The 19,566-nt window shown below is 42.1% G+C and overlaps 1 protein-coding gene across 2 annotated transcripts in view; it reads right to left on the bottom strand.

Annotated features, from left to right (window-relative positions):
• TNR (tenascin R) overlaps positions 1–19,566 on the bottom strand; it is a 117,814-nt gene that overhangs the window by 55,803 nt on the left and 42,445 nt on the right. For both annotated transcript variants that reach the window (XM_069065517.1, XM_069065518.1), the window contains 5 exons: positions 7,313–7,402; positions 5,558–5,821; positions 4,277–4,546; positions 2,975–3,094; positions 1,558–1,704 (listed from right to left, as the gene is read on the bottom strand). In XM_069065517.1, coding sequence (XP_068921618.1) covers positions 1,558–1,704; positions 2,975–3,094; positions 4,277–4,546; positions 5,558–5,821; positions 7,313–7,402 — 891 coding nt within the window. The remainder of the gene's footprint in view (positions 1–1,557; positions 1,705–2,974; positions 3,095–4,276; positions 4,547–5,557; positions 5,822–7,312; positions 7,403–19,566) is intronic.

The following is a 19,566-nucleotide window of genomic DNA, read 5'->3' as shown; positions in this document are numbered from 1 at the left end:
CACTAGTACTACACACCATAGGTGTAGTGGAAAAATGCAGCTACCCTCTAAGGGATGTAGGTCACAGTTTATAGGGGGCTTTCCCAACACAGATGGTTAGTACTGGAGTGAGTTGCCAAGGGAGACTGTGGAATTTCCTTCTCTGGAGTGCTTTAAAAATAGGATGGATTCTCACCTGTCTGGGAATGATTCAGTGTTTATACAGCAACTTCCTTCCATCAGTGAAGCTTCCATATGTTTCATGCTTTGTGAGAGAGCACTTTCCCCATTAGAAGCTAAGGCTTGGTGGAAATGCCCCCTGAAATTCTTGACATTTTTACCTCTGAGTAATGGGAAAATCAGTGAAGGTGCTGGAGAAGAGATAATGAAACATATCTCTCGCCTTGGGGCAGAGGGGTGTGTGTGTGTGTGTGTGTGTGTGTGTGTGTGTGTGTGTAGTAGGACAGAATATTATAGGCAATATCAGACAGGGTTTCTGTATTGGATGTTTTCTGCTTGTTTTCCTTTGTCACAAAACCTAGGGAAAAGACTTCAATGTGAAGACAAAAGACAGCCGATTATCGACTTAGAACTGCAAGGAATCTTAGAAGATGACTACATTCAGGTCTCTCATTTTAGAAATGAGAAAAATGAGGCCCAAAGAGGTTAAATCAATTTTTTGGGGCCACACAGTAAATACCTGAGACAGATTTGAACCCCAAGTGTGCTTGACTCCAGGTTTAGCCCTATTTCTACTATGTCATCAATATAACTTATTTAAAAAAAAAATTCCAGGACCTCCGAGGCAGTGACTGGTACTGCAACTTTACAAAGGGGCATGCAGATTTTTAAAGGAATTACCAATTGCCTAGCATTATTCAGTTTAACAACAGACTCTTTTAAGAAGAAAAAGTATGCATGACACATTTTTTAAGTTTAATCAGCATTGTTAACATCTTCTCCATCATTTTCTTAAGTCAAGATAATCAACAAAATAATAAATCAAGACATAATCTCCAGCATTTGCTTGTTTTTGAGGGATAAATGCTCATACTAAAAATTTAACAACTGGCTCCTGCAAGCCAGTATAATGACTAGTGCATTCCTGTCTCTATAAAAATGAGGTCACTCACTGCTGACCCAGGTTCCTCTGTTTATGGACAAAGGACTTCACATCTTGCCTCTCTTACTTTCTGTTACTGGGCGAACTCAGGGGCTAGGGCATAGCTGGGGAAGTAGACACCTGGGGGCCCTCCAGAGCAGTGGATGCTTAAGCTGGTAATAGATTATATTTGTAGAATGCTTTAAAATTTCTAAAGTGCTTCAGTACATGTAATCTTGTTTAATCTTTAGAACAGCTCTGCATGGCAGATAATATTATCCCCATTTCACAGATGAGGAAACTGAGGTTGCAGACAGGTTAAATCACTCCCCCTCGAGTTTCATGGTGGAGCTGGGACTAGAACCCAGATCTCCTTAAACTTAGTCCAACATTCTTTTTATTCCACTCTATTACTGCATGTAGATCTTCCACTGGAAGGGAAGATCAATACAAGGGGCCAGTGAAAGACACCCTACCTGTATGCACAAGTGTGCAGATACGCTCACTCTCCTCTCGGCCTCGGACACTGTTCAGGCTGATTTCATATTCTGTAGCTGGATACAGATTGGTGACGGTAAATTCGTTGACTGTGTTGGGCACCACCGAGCTGTCTAGTCTCCCCACTATGAAGAATAAAAACTCACTGTTAGATTTTAGCAGTGACTTCCATGTTCCAGGAAGTCTAATGTCTAGCATGATGGGGTTAGGGACCAAGGAGTTAGTGAGATTCAGGGTTCTTCCAATTTAAGATGTTAAAAAAATTCATACTAGTTGGTTTATCTATGAGATGGCAACTTCTAAGCTACCTTCTCATCTCCTCCTGTGTACCAGGTCAGTATACAGGTATGGCTGCAAAAATTATCTTGGCATTGCATGGGAGGGGATGTTCTGGCAAACTCTCCATTTCCCCCCATCATGGGCATGATTATTCACTGCATCTCGTCATGAATCAAGCTTTGGAAAGAGCTGAACATGATGAATGCTCAGAGCCTGATGTCGACTTCCTTTGACTTACAGTTTGTCCTGTGTGGCAGAGGCTAGGCAGGTACCATGCCGACTGTGCTAGAATAAAGGCACCTCTGTTATTCCTGAAGACATCTCCTAGTATTCTAATTCTAGACTTCACTCTCCCCCCTTAACTTCCATAGAATCATAGAATCCTAGATTTGCAAGGAACTGTAAAATCAAAGAACCAGGGAATTTTTGAAATGGAATTTTGAGGTCTTCTATCACCCCTAAACTGCCCAGGCTGGGGTTTATTATAAAGATGTGAGGCAGCTGAAGTCACCTAGGCTAGCCTCCTATCTGAAGTGTGAATCCTGGTTCATGCTATCTCCTCTTAGCAGGACAAATCACTTCTCAATGTCACACAATAGGGATTAGTTAGCACTGATGGTTAACAACTAATTTTTCCCCCCAGATTTTAATGAACTGTATTACATTTTGTTCCAGAAGTGGGGTGGGCAGTAGGCATGATTTTAATGGGATCCCACTGTTTTTTTTCCTACTTGAATTGCATTGAATTAAATCATCAAACTATTTATTATAATGGAACATCAGAAAATTACTGTAGAAAGAAAAAAAACAGGCAGGGACGAGTCTGTTACCCTCTGGTTGTAATTACTTTTCTATAAAGATGCTTCCTCAACTCCAAAGAGCATTTGAGGTCAAGTCCATAGAATTATTGCTGAGAGAGACCTTAGAGGTCATCTAGTCCAAACTTTTTATTTTACAGAGGGGGAAACTGAGGCCCAGAGACTTGTGACTTGGTCCAAGGTCACATATGAAATAAATAGCACAGCCAACATTTGAACATGGGTATGCCAACATTTTTTCTCCTGTGCCATATGTTAATTTTTGTTAGGCTGAATAAATGAGTCACCATGGGATTACCTTGTGTGGGTCGATAGGATACTCTATAGTAGTCAAAAGATGCAATGGGAGGGCTCCAGGAGACGGTCACAGAGTCCTTGGTCACATTGCTTATTACTATGTCTTTAGGAGGATCAATCCCTGGAGGGTCAGGGTGAGAGGGAAAAAAAGGTACAGGTTTTGAAAAACAAGAAACACCACCACCATCACCACCCAGTCCCTTTCCTTTCCTGTCCAGTCTAGGAGCCAATGATGTTTGTGGTATGAATGACTGAATTAATAAAAGAAGAAACATTTATTAAATGCTTACAATATTCAAAGAACTATACCAATTGCTAATAGAAGCAAGACAGTCCTTGTTCTCAAGGAATTCACATTCTAAAAGTGGAAAACATTTGAATGGTAGCGTGGACCAGGCCTCAAACACATGAATGCCATCTCTGCTGTCATAGACATTGGTCTAAAGCAGAGGTAGGGGACCTGTAGCTTCAAGGTGCAGCCCTTTGATTGAATCTAAACTTTGTAGAATAAATACCCTTAAAGAAAGGGTTTGCTCTGCAAAACTTGGACTCAGTCATAAAACTGTACGCAAGGACCTATGTGGCCTTGAGGTCGGTCGCAGGTTCCCCACCCTTGGTCTAATGAATCACTCAAGGGGAGCCTTACCTAAGACTGAAGATGTGATGAAAGCTGTACAGATCCCATATCATGGAATCATAGGTGTTAGAGCCTAAAGGGCACTTGGAGGTCTTCTAGCCCCCTTATCTTACTGAGGAAAGTGAGACTCAGAGATGCTCAATGATTTGGTCAAGGTCACATAGGTAGTAAGTAACCTGAAAGGCAGTGTATTATATAGGAGGCAGCTAGCTAAACCACCTGAAGTCAAGTTGGCTTAGGATAGTGGCCAAGGGGATAAAGGGGAAACTAGTAGAAGATTAACTTCAAGAGGATGCAATGCTAGATGATGGAACCTTTAAAGTTCACAGAAAAGAAATCTTTGAATTGGGAACAAGAAGGGCAATGTTTTGTTGCTTCTACAAAACCCAATGCTCTTCTGAGTTTAGCAGAAGGTAAGGGACATTTTTGTGTTTGCTTCCTCAGCATCTAGCACAGTGTTTGGTGCTTAATCAATGCTTGCTTGCTTGATTGTGGGAGCTCTTTTGCTACCATCTTTGGCTTAGTTGGAGAAGATTAACTAGTGACCATAGAGTGATTTCAAAGCACAAGTCCAGGCCAAATCCATTTCCCCTAATTTTTTTTTGGGGGGGGTTACTACTGACTTACTTCTACTCTTCTTCTCCCCTTTCTCTCTCTTGATTTTACCTGTGGTGATGGAGCCCACAATTGGCTCAGAGGTCACCATCCCATGAACAGCCACCAGGTTCACAATATATTCAGTGGCTGGTTGCAGACCCATCAGAATGGCATGCCTTTTGGTGGCATCCAATGAAACTTCCAAAGCCTCATCCTCCTTATCTCTGGGATTGTAATTCAGAAGGAGCCTGTCGGCAGGAGGGGATGGGTCACTCCAGGTAATGTTTACACTGGAGGAAGTGACATGAGAGAAGTGCAGATGGGTGATGGGACGGAAACCTAGAAACCAGAAGGAAAGTCGATGACTTAGACACCAGCAACAAAGCAGATGTTCTATAGTCTATTGCCTATGGACTATAAAGTGTTCTGGAATTCTAGAAAAGCTTTACAAATAGGGACCAAGAGACTATTGGCCTACACACGTATTCCTGAAGACTGCTCTTCCCCACAGTGGAAAAGGCATAGGCTTATGGGCAGGAAAGATGCAAGGGTCTGATTTTATTACTCTGGGACAGATAGTATTAAGCATGGACTATTTCCAATGCTGTTCTAGGGCAAGGTGTTTTTAGTCAAGAGAGGTGACCAGACAGGACTGGGAGAAGACTGAGTGAAGGTTCCCTTTCCTGTGTACCCCCTTTCCTTTACGCCAATGCAGTACAGTAGAGGGTATCTCTTTTTCAAAGATGCCTGCTTACTTGGGGAGACATGAAATCTTAATGGAAAGGAATGAAACAAAGCCAGCCTCTTTGGAGTGATACTTTTCTTAGTACTAACTTTTCTTGCTGCTTTTCCATTCTTACCATGTGTTCTGGCATTCCCTCTTTCTTCCTCTTTTTTCCTTTTTCCTCTTCTCCCCTTTCTTCTTTCTCCTTCCTTTCCCTTCACCTCCTTTTCTCTTTCATGTAAACTACTTTTAAAAAACTCAGTTTTGCCTGTAAGCTCCCTCTCCACTCTTCCTTCCTCCCTCCCTTTTCCCTTCTTCCTCTCCTTTTCCTGTTCCATTTTCATACTCATCTCCCCTTCCCTTTCTCATTCTCCTCTCTCTTCCTTGAAATAAGTATTAGAATGTATGTTAAGTCTATTTCAATTGGAAAAACATGATGGATTTTTCAAAACAAGAAGACATGTTTTGCTCCCTGTCATGGTTAGAAGTATGTAGGCCGGGGCTGGAGCTCTCATTTTCCCTCCCAGCCCTACGACCTGTGATTCTCACACCTCTGGGATGGGATCAGTGCCAAATCACTAGAAGTCAAAACTCAACTGAGTGAGGTGTCTCTGCAATTCCAGTACCTGTGAAGGCATCCACTGTGGATTCCAAGCTCTGTTGTCTACCCCTCTCTGCAGTAACTGATATGATGTATTCAGTACCAGGCTCTAGATCTGTAAGTGTGTATGAGGTTCTGTCTTTGGGCACAGTGATCTCTGAGGACATTCCAGATGCAGGCGTGAAGGTGATTCTGTAGTGGTCAATGGGACCACTGGCCTTGGTCCAGATGAGGGAGATGGAGGTCTCAGAGGAGGCTGTCACCATGAGGTCACGGGGACTGTCCAGATCTGTGGGAAAAAGATGGGATCTTCATCAGACTCAGAAGTGGCTTATGGAAAAGCAGTTGTAGTGGGCATAGCCTGCATCTGAGCAGGGCCTGGATTTAGCCTAGGCACCCCTGGGGGTTCGGGGTAATCAGATAGGGCTGCCAGCCACCAGGATTAGCCTGTCACTGCTGACAATGATCTCACACTTTGTTAGCACCTTGCATTTTGAAAGATGGCCAGCTGCTTGCAAACAGATGGACAATCAGCTGAAAGGTATTATTAGCTCAGACACCCCTGGAATATATCCACCCCTGGGAAGAGGCTGCTTATAGATTCTCAGTCTTTTTTAGAACGTGATGAATCCTCCCTGTTCCCATTCATTTTCTTTCTCTCTCTATCTTCCTATCTGTCTCTGTCTCTGAGTAAGCTGCCTAATATGAAACCCTGCTAACATCAAGTAGCAATGTGATTATTTGGGAGAATTCACTCTGGCCACTCCCCACCCCCAACCTGCATCCCAATTCTAGTCACTTGGAGCCTAAGAAGGCCACAGGAATACAGGATTGGACCGAAGCAGGTTCAGGCATCCTGGGCCAGAGGATGCCTGGATTACCTAGATTAGTTCTGAATTCATCTCATATGGCAGGGCTTTCTTAGGCCCAAAGAGGGGCAGAGGCTGATCTAGGAGCCCTGTCTCTGACGTGAATATGTAACCTGAGTCTCTGGGGTGGCCCTGGATAAGTTTGGTTTCTAGAAGAAGTCTCTAAATATAGGGTGGTATAGAACTCAATGGGACTTCTCTCTGCAGTTTGGATTATGTACTTTTTCCAGGTTGTCTTGGTCTGGACCTGAATCTTGGTAATGATTCCAAAACTTGTTCCAGGGCATTGGCAGCGTCATCAGGTTCACTAGACTGAAACTTAGCGTGTTGGGGGAAGCATAGCTCCAATCAAAGACTAGTTTCACTGTGCGCCTGTGCCCGTTGGAAATCTCTTCCCTCTCTTTTTTGTTTTCATTTGTGACTGGTGTAACTTCCTTGAAGGCAGGGGCTATGCCATTGTTGTCTTTGTATCACCACTATCTACCTGGCACATAAGTGGTGTTTTGCAAAATCTTGTTGGATTGAATAACTCTTTTAGAACTTGGCTAACACTGACCAAATCTTTGAGGAACAGGGTTGGGACTTCACCCTGGCTGACAGACCTTAACATCACTTCATATGATAAACACATTCAAATACTTCATTGGGTTATTCCTTCTCTGCCACAGTGCCCCTTCCCATGCCCGACCCAGATGTAGCAACCTAGAATGGAAATGGCCATTTTGGGGGTATTACTTTCTGATTGGCTTTCCTATAAGCCTAACTTTCTCATGCCATTGGAGGCAGTCAAGTCAGTTTCAGCTGATTCTTGCATTGTGCTTATGGTTACATGAGTGGGCAGCAGTGCTCATCTATCAATCTATACAAATTGATGCCCTTGTGGCTATACCTTTGTGACCCTCCTAACTTACCAGTCCTGGCGTTCATGGTGGCCGGCACACTTTGTTGACTGCCCATGATCGCTGATATCCCAACACCATATTCTGTGCCTGGCACGAGATCTGTCACCAGACACAGGAAGGGAAGGTTACATTTCTTGAGAAGGCTGGGCGTCTTGGGCTCTATCTTCCCTTCTTTCCACCCTTACTTTCTCCCTTGATGATCTCATCAGCAACTGTGGATTACACTATCACCTCTAGGCAGTCGATTCCCAAATCTACATATCCAGTCCTCATCTCTCCTGAATTCTGTTTTTTTTTTTTTAATTCTCAATTTCTTGCTGGAATTTCTGTAGGCATCTTCAACTCAATATGTCTAAAATATGAAATTAATTATTTTTTTCCCCAGTCCCTCACCCCCAAGCCCATATCTCCAGCCCTTCCTATATTTATTGATAGTACTATCATTCACAGTGTAGTAGAAAGAGTATTGCCTCCAGAGTCAGAGAATCTTGGTTGAAATCCCACCTCTGATGAATACCACTTGTGCCACTGGGCGAGACACCTAATCTCTCTGGTCATCGGGTTCCCCATCCATTAAATGAGGGGGTTGGATTCAGTAGATTCCAAGGTCTTTCCTGCCCCCACAAGCCTTTGCCCTGCCAGTTACCCAGTTTCACATCTTCTAGTCATCCTTAACTCTTTTTTTTCCTCTCATAAACTTCCCTATTCAGTTGTCAAATCTTGTCAGTCCTGCACAATACTTTCTACTCATACAACCCGTATCCTGACTTGAACCTCATCATCTCTCTCCAGGACTATTGCAATGACTTTCTACTCAGTCTGTCTTCTTTCAGGATCTCTCCTTTCTAATCCAATCTTCCAAGCAGCTGGAAAATTGATAGTCCTAAAATTTTGGCATGAACATGTTACTCTCCTACTTGAAACTCTTCAATGGTTAACTATTCCCAGTAGGGAACTTCTCAGTCTACCATTAAATGGCCTTGGCAATCTGACTCCCTCCTATGTTTCCTGTTTTATTTCAAATCCCTCATCTTCATGCATTCTCTGTTCTAGACAAACAACCTGCTACCTGTTCTCTTTCCTTGGCCTTCCATATCTTGCTCCTTTGCCTTTATACAAGTCCCACATGTCTGGAATGCACTCTGTTCTCCACTCTCTTTCACAGAATCACTAGGTTCCTTCAAGGAAAACCTCATGACCACCTCTTACACTCAGCCCTTCCCTGATCCTCTAGCTTATTAGCATTTTCCCCCTTTTGGAAGTACTTGGCATATAGTTTGCATTCATTTGCTATATACATAGTCTAACTTCTCCCACTTTGAGGACAGGGACTGTTTCATTTTTTATCTTTTTATCCCAAGGACTAGCCCAGTGCCTGGCACACAGCAGACACTTGATGAATATTTCCTGAATTGGTTCGAAATATACTGGTCTGTTTTTCATATGCCTGTCTATGTAGGAGTTAACTGAACTTTTCATTTCTCCACCCTGAACTCCTTTTCTTGTTACAATTCATTAATCATCTTATTTTACTTATTTTAGTAATACACTCAGGATATTAGATATTGCAACAGATCCTACAAATAAATTGAGGAACCCCTAACTTATCCATGATCTGTCATAATCAGATTTTTTTTTTGGTTGGCAATGGAGGGGAAGGACTTCTTTCTGCTGTCCTCTGACCCTTCACTGGCATGTGGAATAGGGTCAAACTGGAGGAAGGGATCCCTTGCTTGACCTGTGAATAGACTTGAGAAATGGAGTGGGTTCAAGATGAAGGAGTCTAGGTGTGGGATCAAAGATGAGTCTTTAAAGCAAACTCCCTTGAATGTTGGGTAAGACAATATGGCCTGAGACCTTTGATGTGAACTGACAATGGGGCAACTTCCAGGAGAACGATTTCCTTGAAACACATGTGACAATAATTTTGTAATGTACTCTCTTGTTTGGTAGGAAGCCATGTTGTGAAGTAAGTAGGGAGGATAGTAGTATACTCATTTTATAGAGAAGGAAATTGAGGTGTAGAGAGATCAAATAACCTATTTAAGATTCTCTCTCCCTCCAACCCCCCCCCCACATACACACACACAACTAATAAAGGATGAAGCTAGGCTTAGAACCTGGGTCTTTCAGTTCAGTGATTTCTCCAACACCATATTGCCTCCATTATGGCCATTCATTTGTATGCAGGGGTGTTGGGCACCCATTGGAAAATTATCATCTGAAGATGCGTATCAAATGCACTGGTATGTACATGGCGCATATGCCAGTCTTCCCTTTGGTTTTGGCTCACTGAAGCCTGAATCATTGAGTGCCTGTTCAGACACATGATTTATGGTGTCTGGGTGTCAAAGAAGTCCACATCTCTTGGCTTGGGTAAAGTTCCCTTTTTTGCATCAAGTAAGCCTAGCACCCTAGCATGTACATATGGAGTACAATTGTCTCTTGTCTATATGCTAGACAAGCCCCTTGGCTGCAGAAATTAGATTACCTTTGAGATATAAACTAGTTCTCTCAGGCAACTGATTGAGACCTTCAATTGCCTATAATAAAGAAGGAATTGTGAGACAGAGATGAAGGGTGACAAAGAGAGCAAGGGAGATAGGAATTATATGTTACCAAACTGATCTTACATATAACATTTTCGTCTGAGTTTTCTTATTTATGAAGCTTAAATGAAACGTTCAATAATTTACAACAGAATCATCTTCTCCTAGAAAACTGCCGAGCAGAATTTAGAGTGCTCTCTTTCTGGGCTTTCTGTCTAGGGGATGGCGAAGCAGGCATAGGTTATAGGTTTATGCTTGCTGGTTTCTTTTGATTTTTTGGCAGCTTTCTTCCTCTGCTACAAGTGAATTGTTGCTATTTGCCAGCAGGTAAAACACAATTCTGCTGAAAAAGAAAACGTGCATTCCCAGCACATCCTAGAACTGCTCATAGATCAGTCCCCAAACAACACTCATTTGCAAGATCCCACTGGACTCATTGCTGGCCTATTTATCTCTTTACCCCAATCTCCTTTAGCCCCAACTCAGCCCAACAAGTGGCAGCCCATGAAGGATTGCTCCCTTTCATGAAGATGACTCAGATAATGACTACTTTTGGAAATAGATTGCATCACCTGCCAGCCTCTCAGACCATCCTTTCTTCAAGTGAAAGGGACCTCAATGGTCATTTATTCAAATCCCCACATTTAATAAATGAGAGAACTGAGGACTAGGGAGGTTAAGGAACAGGCTGAAGATTGTAGAGGTAGTAAACATCAGAGGTGGGGACTTAGACTCCAGATCCACCAGGGGTGTCCTTCTCACCTCACATCCTCTGCTGGCCCTGGGACATCTCAGAATACATCTGGGAAGGCTGGAAGGTTGCAAGGCTTGCTACCACTGGTGGCACCTTCCCCTCTGGTTCCAGGGTGCTTGACTGTGAACACAGCTGGGATGAGAAGGTACTCTCTTGCCTCCAATGAGATGGAGGGACACTGAGCCTTTCCACCTTCCCTACCTTTGTACCCTGCACTGTTCAGGAACTCTTATCTGATCTACTTAGATAGCCTAAGGATGCCTTGGGCTCTTTATTGCCCATGTGCATCCTGAGGACTTCCAAACATTTCTAGGTGCTCTTTAGCTAAACTTTCATTTACTTCATCTCCCCCAATTCCATGTGAGCTCCTTGAGAGCAGGGAATCTTTCTACTTGTATCATTAGCACCAAGCACAGTGCTTGGCACATACTATGTTGTTACTAAATACTTCTTCATTCATTTATTCATGCTGTGTTCTTGTTTGACCCTTACAACAACCCTTACAATAATTAGGCAGATATTACAGATATTAATGTCTCTCTTTACAAATGAAGAGTTCATGGCTCAGAGAAGTGAAATGGCCATGGTCACACAGCTAGCAAGTGCTGCTGAGGGGGAATTTGAACTCAGGGCTTCCTGACTTCAAGTATAATACTTTTTTTCTTCCCTCCTTCTACTTCAGCCCACATTGATTCCATTCTTCCCTGAATGTCTACAGCTGGTTCAGACAGTCGATAGATGTTTGCTGAACATCAATAATGTCCTCAATATTCTGTTTGTAAAACTCTGGGTATTATGATGAAGACATATTCACTTCCTAAGACTAACCCACAGGAAACAAGAATAAACAAACTGGTATATAAGCAAATGCCAAACTGTGTGGCACAGATATTAAATGGTGGAAGAGTTAAGGAAAACTTCCTGGAGGAGGCAGATGTTGAAGAGCGGGTGCGATCCAAAGTGGATGTGAGAAGGGAAGGTGTTCCAGGCAAGAGACATACATGAGCAAAGGCAAGGAAATGGGAATAAGACAATGAGAAAACTGACCCAATCAGAACAGATTTCATTGCTCTGGAGCTCTGGGGACTAGGAAAGAGGCATAGGAAGTCCCCAGTTTAGAAATGGACTGTGTTCCAAACATTTGTTTGCAAATTAGCTGTTATGAAGGTATTTTCCACCTACCTAATTTTGTCATACATTTTTTTTTTTGCCTACCAACATTTTAACTTAATTTTAAATTTATGGAATAAAACAAGCATTTCTGTAACATAGTATAATTTTAAAAATATGATTGCCCATGACTATTCTTTTAAAATATATAATAAAGATATCATGTAAATTTATCTTTTTTCTTCCCTCTTCCCCCTACTCTAGAGATGGCTACCATAAGACACATGTATGTATATGTGTGTATACACACATATGCATATACATGTATACATATATACATATATATGTAAAACCATTCTATATATGCTTCTATTTATCAATTATTTCTCCAGATGCAGATAGTATCTTCCTTCATATGCCCTTTGTAGTTTATTTAGGTATCTATAATAGTCAAAATGACTTATTCACTCAAAGTTGTTCTTAAAATAATATTGCTGTCACTGAATACAATGTTCTCTCGGATCTGCTCATTTCATTCTTCATTATTTCATGCAAGTCTCTCCATGTTTTCCTAAGATCATTGAACTCATCATTTCTTATAGCACAGTAGTTTTCCATCACAGTCATAGATGCCAGGCCCACACACCAAAGCCTATTTGTGTTTTAAGGCTGGCATCCTGTTTAATAGTACAATAACATCCTCCCTTCACATCATGTGTCAAATAATTCTTCATGAAATTCCATCCAGAATTCTACCTAGTTCCTCCCAAAGCTGTGATATTGGGGATCCCTGCCTTTTATCCCTAATCTACTTGATAGTGTAAATGGGGATTCCCTAGGCTCCAAGCCACTGACAATGGCTTTACATGCCCATAACAAAGGACTTCAGCAAGACATGAACTGAGAACTGTGATATCAGCAGGGTAAGGATCTGTAGGGATGAGGGCTTCCTAAAAGCAACCCATATTTATATAGTATTTTAAGGTTTACAAGGCACTTTCATCCCTTATAACAACCCTCAAAGAACAGTGCAAATATTATTATTCCACTTTTCGGATGAAGAATCCAAAATTCCAGGAGGTTCAATGACTTGCCCTTGGTCTTACATCTAGTAAGGAACAGGGATGTGATTCAAATACAGATATTTTGATTCTAAAGTTTAGTGTTATTTTCTGTCTTTACCTTTCTTTGGCAGTATGGTACCATGGAGAGAGCACCGATATGGAAGTCAAGGAGAGCTGACTTCCAATCCTGGCTCTTCAGTTAACCTGTACAGTCTGTGGCCTTGGACTTTGTCTTGGGTGCCTTTCTCTTCTCCTTCTATACAACTTAACTTGGTGTTATGGAAATGGGAATCTGAAGATCTTCCCTGCCCCTAGACCCTTTGATAGGCTTAAGTGACTCTGAGAACCTTCCTTGATTTGAAAATCTACTCTGTCCCCTAATAGGCTGAATGTGGTCACATGGAGCTTGTTTTTCAGGAATGCCCACACTTAGTTACTTTGTGATTGGGCAGTGGGTCAAGAGGGCTGTGACATTCTCTGATCCAGGAGAAGGCGATATATACCCTGATATGAGGCTTTGTTTTGGGGCTCACTTTGGGAAGAGTTATGTGATTTGACTAGATGAGACTCTGGGCAGCTGTTGAGCCCCCTGGCTTTGAAAACCCAGATGTTGGTACTTCCCTCTCTGGTAACTGACTAGATATGCATGTAATGATCAGACAGCAGGAAGCCTGTCTGTTGGTCTGTTTCTCTGTTTGCTTGTAAATTCTGCTTGTAACTTGCTTGTATTCTCTGAAGTTCAGGGTGCTGACTTTTTCCCCTGAAGTAGGTAAATGATATATGTTTGACTGATTAAAGTAAGATTGTTAACCCATTTTGAGTTGCTTTCCTTTAGAAAAACAGATCTAAGAACCTGTGTTGGCAGCCACCCTGGGGATGCTGGGGTGCTTACTGCAACACTTGGTGATCTCATCAGCTCACACAGACTCTGTGCTGCTGATTCTCAAATCTACTTGCCCAGTTTTAACTTCTTTCCATCTCCAGCTGGCTAGTAGATATCTTGAACAGGTTGTCCTGTGGACACCTTAAGCTTAGCATGTCTGAAACTGAACTCTGGACTTCAGTTTTCTCATCCACATTTGAGGTGGTTAAACTAGAGTGCCTCTAAAGTCCTGTTGAGTTTTCAAGTTTATAGTTACTATTCTATGGGTCCATGAATCAGCTTTTCAGGTTGGAGTGGGGAAAGCTGTTCTAGGTAACATTTTGTTAAGAGTGAAGGGGAGAAAGGAAAGAGGGAAATACAATGGGTGGAGTCATAAAGGAAAAGGGGGTGTCTGTGACCCTAGCTACATCAGCAGTTCCTAGGGATCATTCATATATGAGGGTAGCATGGCATAGTGGAGAGAATGTTGGACCTGTTGTTATTAGACCTGATTATGAATCTCAGCCCTTCCATTACCACTTGTGCGTCCTTGGACAAATTCTTTTAATTTTAAGTTTCTTCATCTGCAAAATAACAGAATTGAATTATATGGCTTCTAAGGTCTTCTCCAACTCTAGACTTAGGAACTTAGCTTGGAAATTACATATATGACAAAGTGATTTCATCTACTGATCTTTATGCATATCGAATACCTCTCTTTAAAAAAATTGAAGTTAATTGATATATTTTGTCTTTATACATTCCCCAATACATTTTTTTCTTCTACCACCTCTCCAAGAACCATACCTTAAAAAAATAAAAAAGAAGAGGAAAAAAGTTCAGTAAAACTAACCAACATTTCAAAAAAAAAATCTGATATTATATGCAATATTCCACATGTTGTGTCCTTCCCCTCTGCAAAGAAGCAAGGAGAGAAAACATGGCTTTTTCTGAGAGCTCTAGGTAACTTCGTAAATCCAAAGGCATCCTGTTTTTCAGTGTTCACCTGGGGTGTGTGGGAAGGACTTGGAAGAAACACAACACTAAGAAATTAGAGACAATTAGATCATTGATATCCTACTTTTTAATCCAGATTATGAGATCTCCTTAGTCAGTATTGTACCAAACTAGATTTAGTATAAAGCTAAGGACTTTGGTGCTCTAACAACTTTGGAGGCCCCCATTTCCTCTCCACTTCATCCTACTTTGCCCTACAAACAACAGCAAAAGAGTCCGGTGGGGACAGAAGCTGCCAGTAGGTGAGATGAGACTATCCATATCCCCATCTGGACTTTACAGATGGAAAAATGCAGGTCTAACATTAACAGGCAGTTAATACAGACCATTCATCTTGCTCAACACTGAACCTGGGCATTGCAGTCAGTCACACAATTCTGTGCTCTTTAGCTGGATTTAGAAGCCCAAATGTCCTTTTATTTGCTCATCTCTGATCAGGTTGCGGATATTTCATTGATGGGGCCTCACTTTTGCCTTCCTGATTGCTTTTTTTTTTTTTGGCTTTTTGGAGGAAAATTGGGGTTAAGTGATTTGCCCAAGGTCACATGTCTAGTTGTTGTTTTTGTGTGTGTGTGTGTGTGTGTGTGTGTGTTGTGTCTGAGGTCACATTTGAACTCAGGTCCTCCTGGCTCCAGGGCCAGCGCTCTATTCACTATGCCATCTAGCTGCCCCATGACTTTTCCTGATCACTTTTGAAAGCAGAGCTGTTCAAGGTTTGTAATTTCTTAAATTCCTTTGCTCCCACTCTCTTGCTCCACAAAATACATTTTGCTCTCCATTAGGTTATATGGCATCATCTTTGGTCCATTATTGTTAAAGAGAGAATCCAATGTAATTCAAATGTTGCTTTATTAACTGCTAAGTCCAGAGTAAGCATTGTAAAAATATTTCACTTTTAAATGTCTTCAGTCTGAATAAAAGGAAAAATTGACCACTTAGCCATCACTGATTGCCAGACTGACAATTTGATTATACAAATGAGGATGGGAAGACTCAAAATGAATCCATACAGCTGAGGTTGCAAGAGAAACATATTTAGGCCTCTCTCTTCCCCCAAAGAGATTTTGTGCATGGCTATAGATAGAAGACCAAACAAATATCCTGGAGGAAACACATGGAGGCCAAGGATAGCCCTACCTTCATATCTGAAAGGGCTCATACCCAGGATACCTGAGGGTGTTGTCTTTCCTCTTCGATCCAACTGCTTTTCCCCAAATTGCTTAGTTCTGAAAACCTTCCCTGCTGGATTTCCTGGCTCACTTCTTCACCATCATCCTTATCCCTCCTTCCAATTTCTTCACTCCCCAAGGATCCATGGGCTCCACTCCTGGGACACCAGACAAGGACAGGTGTTGTCTTGCTAGCAATCAGTCACAATGTCACTTCCTGGCCATCTCAACATTTTCCCACTCTTCCTCCTCTTCCAACTTTTCACTTCCTCTTTTATGTGTTGCCTTCTTTTATTAGAATGTAAGTTTCTTGAGGGCAGGAATTAATCTTGATTGTATTTGTATCACCTTTGCTTAGCACTATGCTTGTCACACAGGAAGTGCTTAACCAATCCATCCTCTCTCTATTTCTCTCTTCCCACTCTGCCTGCTCTGGATCTCTCCTGAATCTTGGAGGGAATAGGGTCCTTAGCTGGCAAATTACTGTTTATACTGGTTCAAGGAGCCACTTGAACAGATAGTGGTCCCCTGCCCACTTCAGTGAGAAGTCTCTGTGAGTTGAATAAATTGCATACTCCTGCCCTCTCCAATTTTTGCCCTTCTAAGAAGGTGATGAGAAACAAATGTGATTGGGAGAAAGACAGAGAAACTGGGTAGATGCCAGAGGGTGACGGCCAAGTCTAGTGAGTAGGGAGGGGATGGAGTTGGCAGCCTTCACTAATGTTCAGCAATTTTTGTTTGATGAATTGATTGGATTCCAGTTTATTGTGGCCAAAGGTAGAGTTTCATAGATGACTACTACTACACCTTCACCCTCATGGAGAAAGGAGCCAGAAACTCAAAGGCCATGCAAATAAAAGTAGAGAACTCTAGAAGTGGAAGGTGCCACCGAGGTCATCCAGTCTGGTGTCTGAATTCCTTCTTGACTATAAAGCTAATCAACCCAGATTCAAGCGCCAGTGAACCAAGAGACTCCCTTCTATGTCCCCTTTGTCTCCTTTCACTTAATTCCTGTAGGGAAAAATAGTTGTCCATAGAGGTAACTGCTAACAATGGATAATATTTATATAGTGTTTTAACATTTGCAAAGTACTTTACAAATATTTTTTTCTACCCATGGTTTTGCAGTTAAGTTTCACCTGCATTTTAGGAGAAATCCCAGGTGTAGGGGAGCTTCCTGGGCATTTTCTCATAGGAACAAGATGGCACCTTTGTGAGGGGAGAGGAGTGCGATATTGGATATGGGTTGGGCTTGCTGTGTAGCAGGGCGGTGTTGGGGTTTGGGGAATGTTGGGAATGAATAGAACCTGGATAAGTTGTTGGTATGTTCACAGAAAGACTTGAAAATTGCCAACTTTTGATACTCGAAAACTATAACCCCTGTGTTTTATTGTTACTTCACATGTGATTTGGAAAAATCCTTAAGTTCTCTTAGATATTTAAGAAACATTCTTTAATTACTCCCAATTGTAAGTATTACCTCTGACACCAACTTCCTCCTTGTATACTTGGTCTAATCCAGGTTCTAGCTTTAATTTTGTCTCTCTCCATCATTTCTAATTTTTACAGCACATCCAGGGCTTAGACATTAGAGCCAAATAGCAGTGAATCTGCTGTCTTTGATGGAGAAATGAGTGTTATATAACCCCCTTACAGATCTTGCCATTGTTTTTGTCTTTTGTCCTACACAATTTCATCCTTTAGTACTCCTACGGAAGAAGGGCACCCCAAAATCACCACATGAACACCTGTACAAGGAAGGTAGGCCTTTGGGGAATTAAAATATGTGCATTTATAAAAATCCATGTTAAAATATTTCCCTTGTGCTATTTCTCCCACTCCTGACTGTATCTTTATGCTTGCTTCACCTATACCTAGAACTGACTGTTTTTTTTTTTGGGGGGGAAGAAGGGCTCTGGGAGTTTCACCCTTCTTTCCCTGTCCCGTATCTCATTGCTTGGGTAGCTAGGAGGAACAGTGAAAAGAGTGCTGGACCTGGAGTCAGGAAGACTCATCTTCCTGAGTTTAAATCTAGCCTCAAACACTTACTAGCTGTGTGACCCTGGGAAAGTCCCTTAACTCCATTTGCCTCAGTTTCCTCAAATGTAAAATGAGCTGGAGAAGGAAATGGCAAACTGCTCTCAAGAAAACTCCAAATGGTGTCACAAAGAGTCAGACATGACTGAAATGACTAAACAAGAATAAAACCTTGTTGCTTTCAACAAGCTTGCCATTCTGGACCTCTAATGGGAAAGGGGGAGAATCAGGAGGTGAAAATCAATGTAGGGGATGTTACAGACAAATGTGGGGTCTAGAATGGTGAATGGGAGAAGAAACACTAGAGCTGTAGCAGCTAGAATAGGAGAGGAATTCTTATGATAACATAATCGGTGGTGGCCGTTTCTGAGTGGTCATTTGTATTTAAAAGGTAAATCAGATGAATGAAAGTAAAATAGCCCCTCCCACCTCCCTTATCTTGCTCAGGCTTGAAGTACAGGGTCTCCTCACAGGTCTGGTCCCACTCTGACTGGTGTGGGAGCTTTGACCTGCTCACTTTCTGCCCTAGGATGGTTCATTCCTCTTCAGGTGAACTCCCAGCAGTTCACCATATTAATGCCAAATTGTGTAGAAACCCAGCCAGCTTTACCTACTGCAGCTCTGAACACCCACACTCAAGAGATCTGTGAGCCTTTCCCTCCACGGTAGCTGAGATGACAAGTGTATGTCACCAGTGCCTGGATAAGTATAAGACTTTCTACATAAAACATGATGCCTGCCCTCAAGGAGCTTAGAATCTATTTGAGAGAACAGAATAATACACAGACACACACAAAACGGAAGAACATCTAAGTTCCAAATTATGCAGAATTGCCTATAAATATCAGAGAAGTTCAGAGAAAGTGGGGGAGGTTGTGTGGGTCATAGGACTCTTGCTTTCCTTGATTATGATGATGGATAGCTAAATGAAGATAACCAATTGAAATTTGGGGCAGTAGTCCTAATGGTGAACTGGAAAGTGACCACTTTGGCTCTCAGGATGATTCCCATTGAATGAATAGGATCCAAATAGAAGGATCCATAAAGGAATAGCACAGAGATGGGCCAGCAGTTTAGACTAATATGTTCATGATTTCCCACTTAAGCAGAAAGGGCTATAGACAGAGGAACTAGAATGAGTACCTTTCCTCAGATTGAGGACACCTGGGTTCTACATGACTCGTTCTGTCCACCTGGGGTAAGAAGCTCAGATCTCAGTCCCTAATCAGCAAGAAAATGAATGTAACACCTTAATGAAAGTGGTTTAAAAGGCTGTTTGGGTTCAAGGGTCCTTGTCAGGAAAGGAACCCTGAGTTTCTCTCACCTACCTGGAACCCTCTTAAGTAAGCAAGGCTGGTGGGAAACTCAAGTGTAAAGTTGAACTTGAACTGGGGTTGGAGCTCTCTGTTTTTTCCCTAATGAGGCATGGATTTTGGAGAAGTGCCAAGCTAGCTGGGCATAACGTTAGGTGAAATTGTGACATAAGCATGGTTTGTCTTCAGTACTTCAAGGCATCTTTCTCCCACTCTTCCTAAAGGCTGGTGCTAGGCTGCTCTGAGTTACCTACCCCTGCCCCCTTGTGTCACACAGAACAAAGATCTGGCTAATTGATGCTAAAATTAGCAGCACCCATGGTCACCTCTCCCAGGAATGTTTGCATTCTCAAAGAAGGCTGCTTTAAAGTAGGAAAGGGCCTAGTCA

This window comes from Petaurus breviceps, unplaced genomic scaffold (genome assembly GCF_028583685.1).
Source record: "Petaurus breviceps papuanus isolate PSGF00001 unplaced genomic scaffold, PetGlider_PUasm1.0 90692, whole genome shotgun sequence".
NCBI lineage: Eukaryota > Metazoa > Chordata > Mammalia > Diprotodontia > Petauridae > Petaurus > Petaurus breviceps.
Note: the sequence above shows the minus strand (reverse complement) of the source record. Positions and strands in the feature narration are given on the sequence as shown.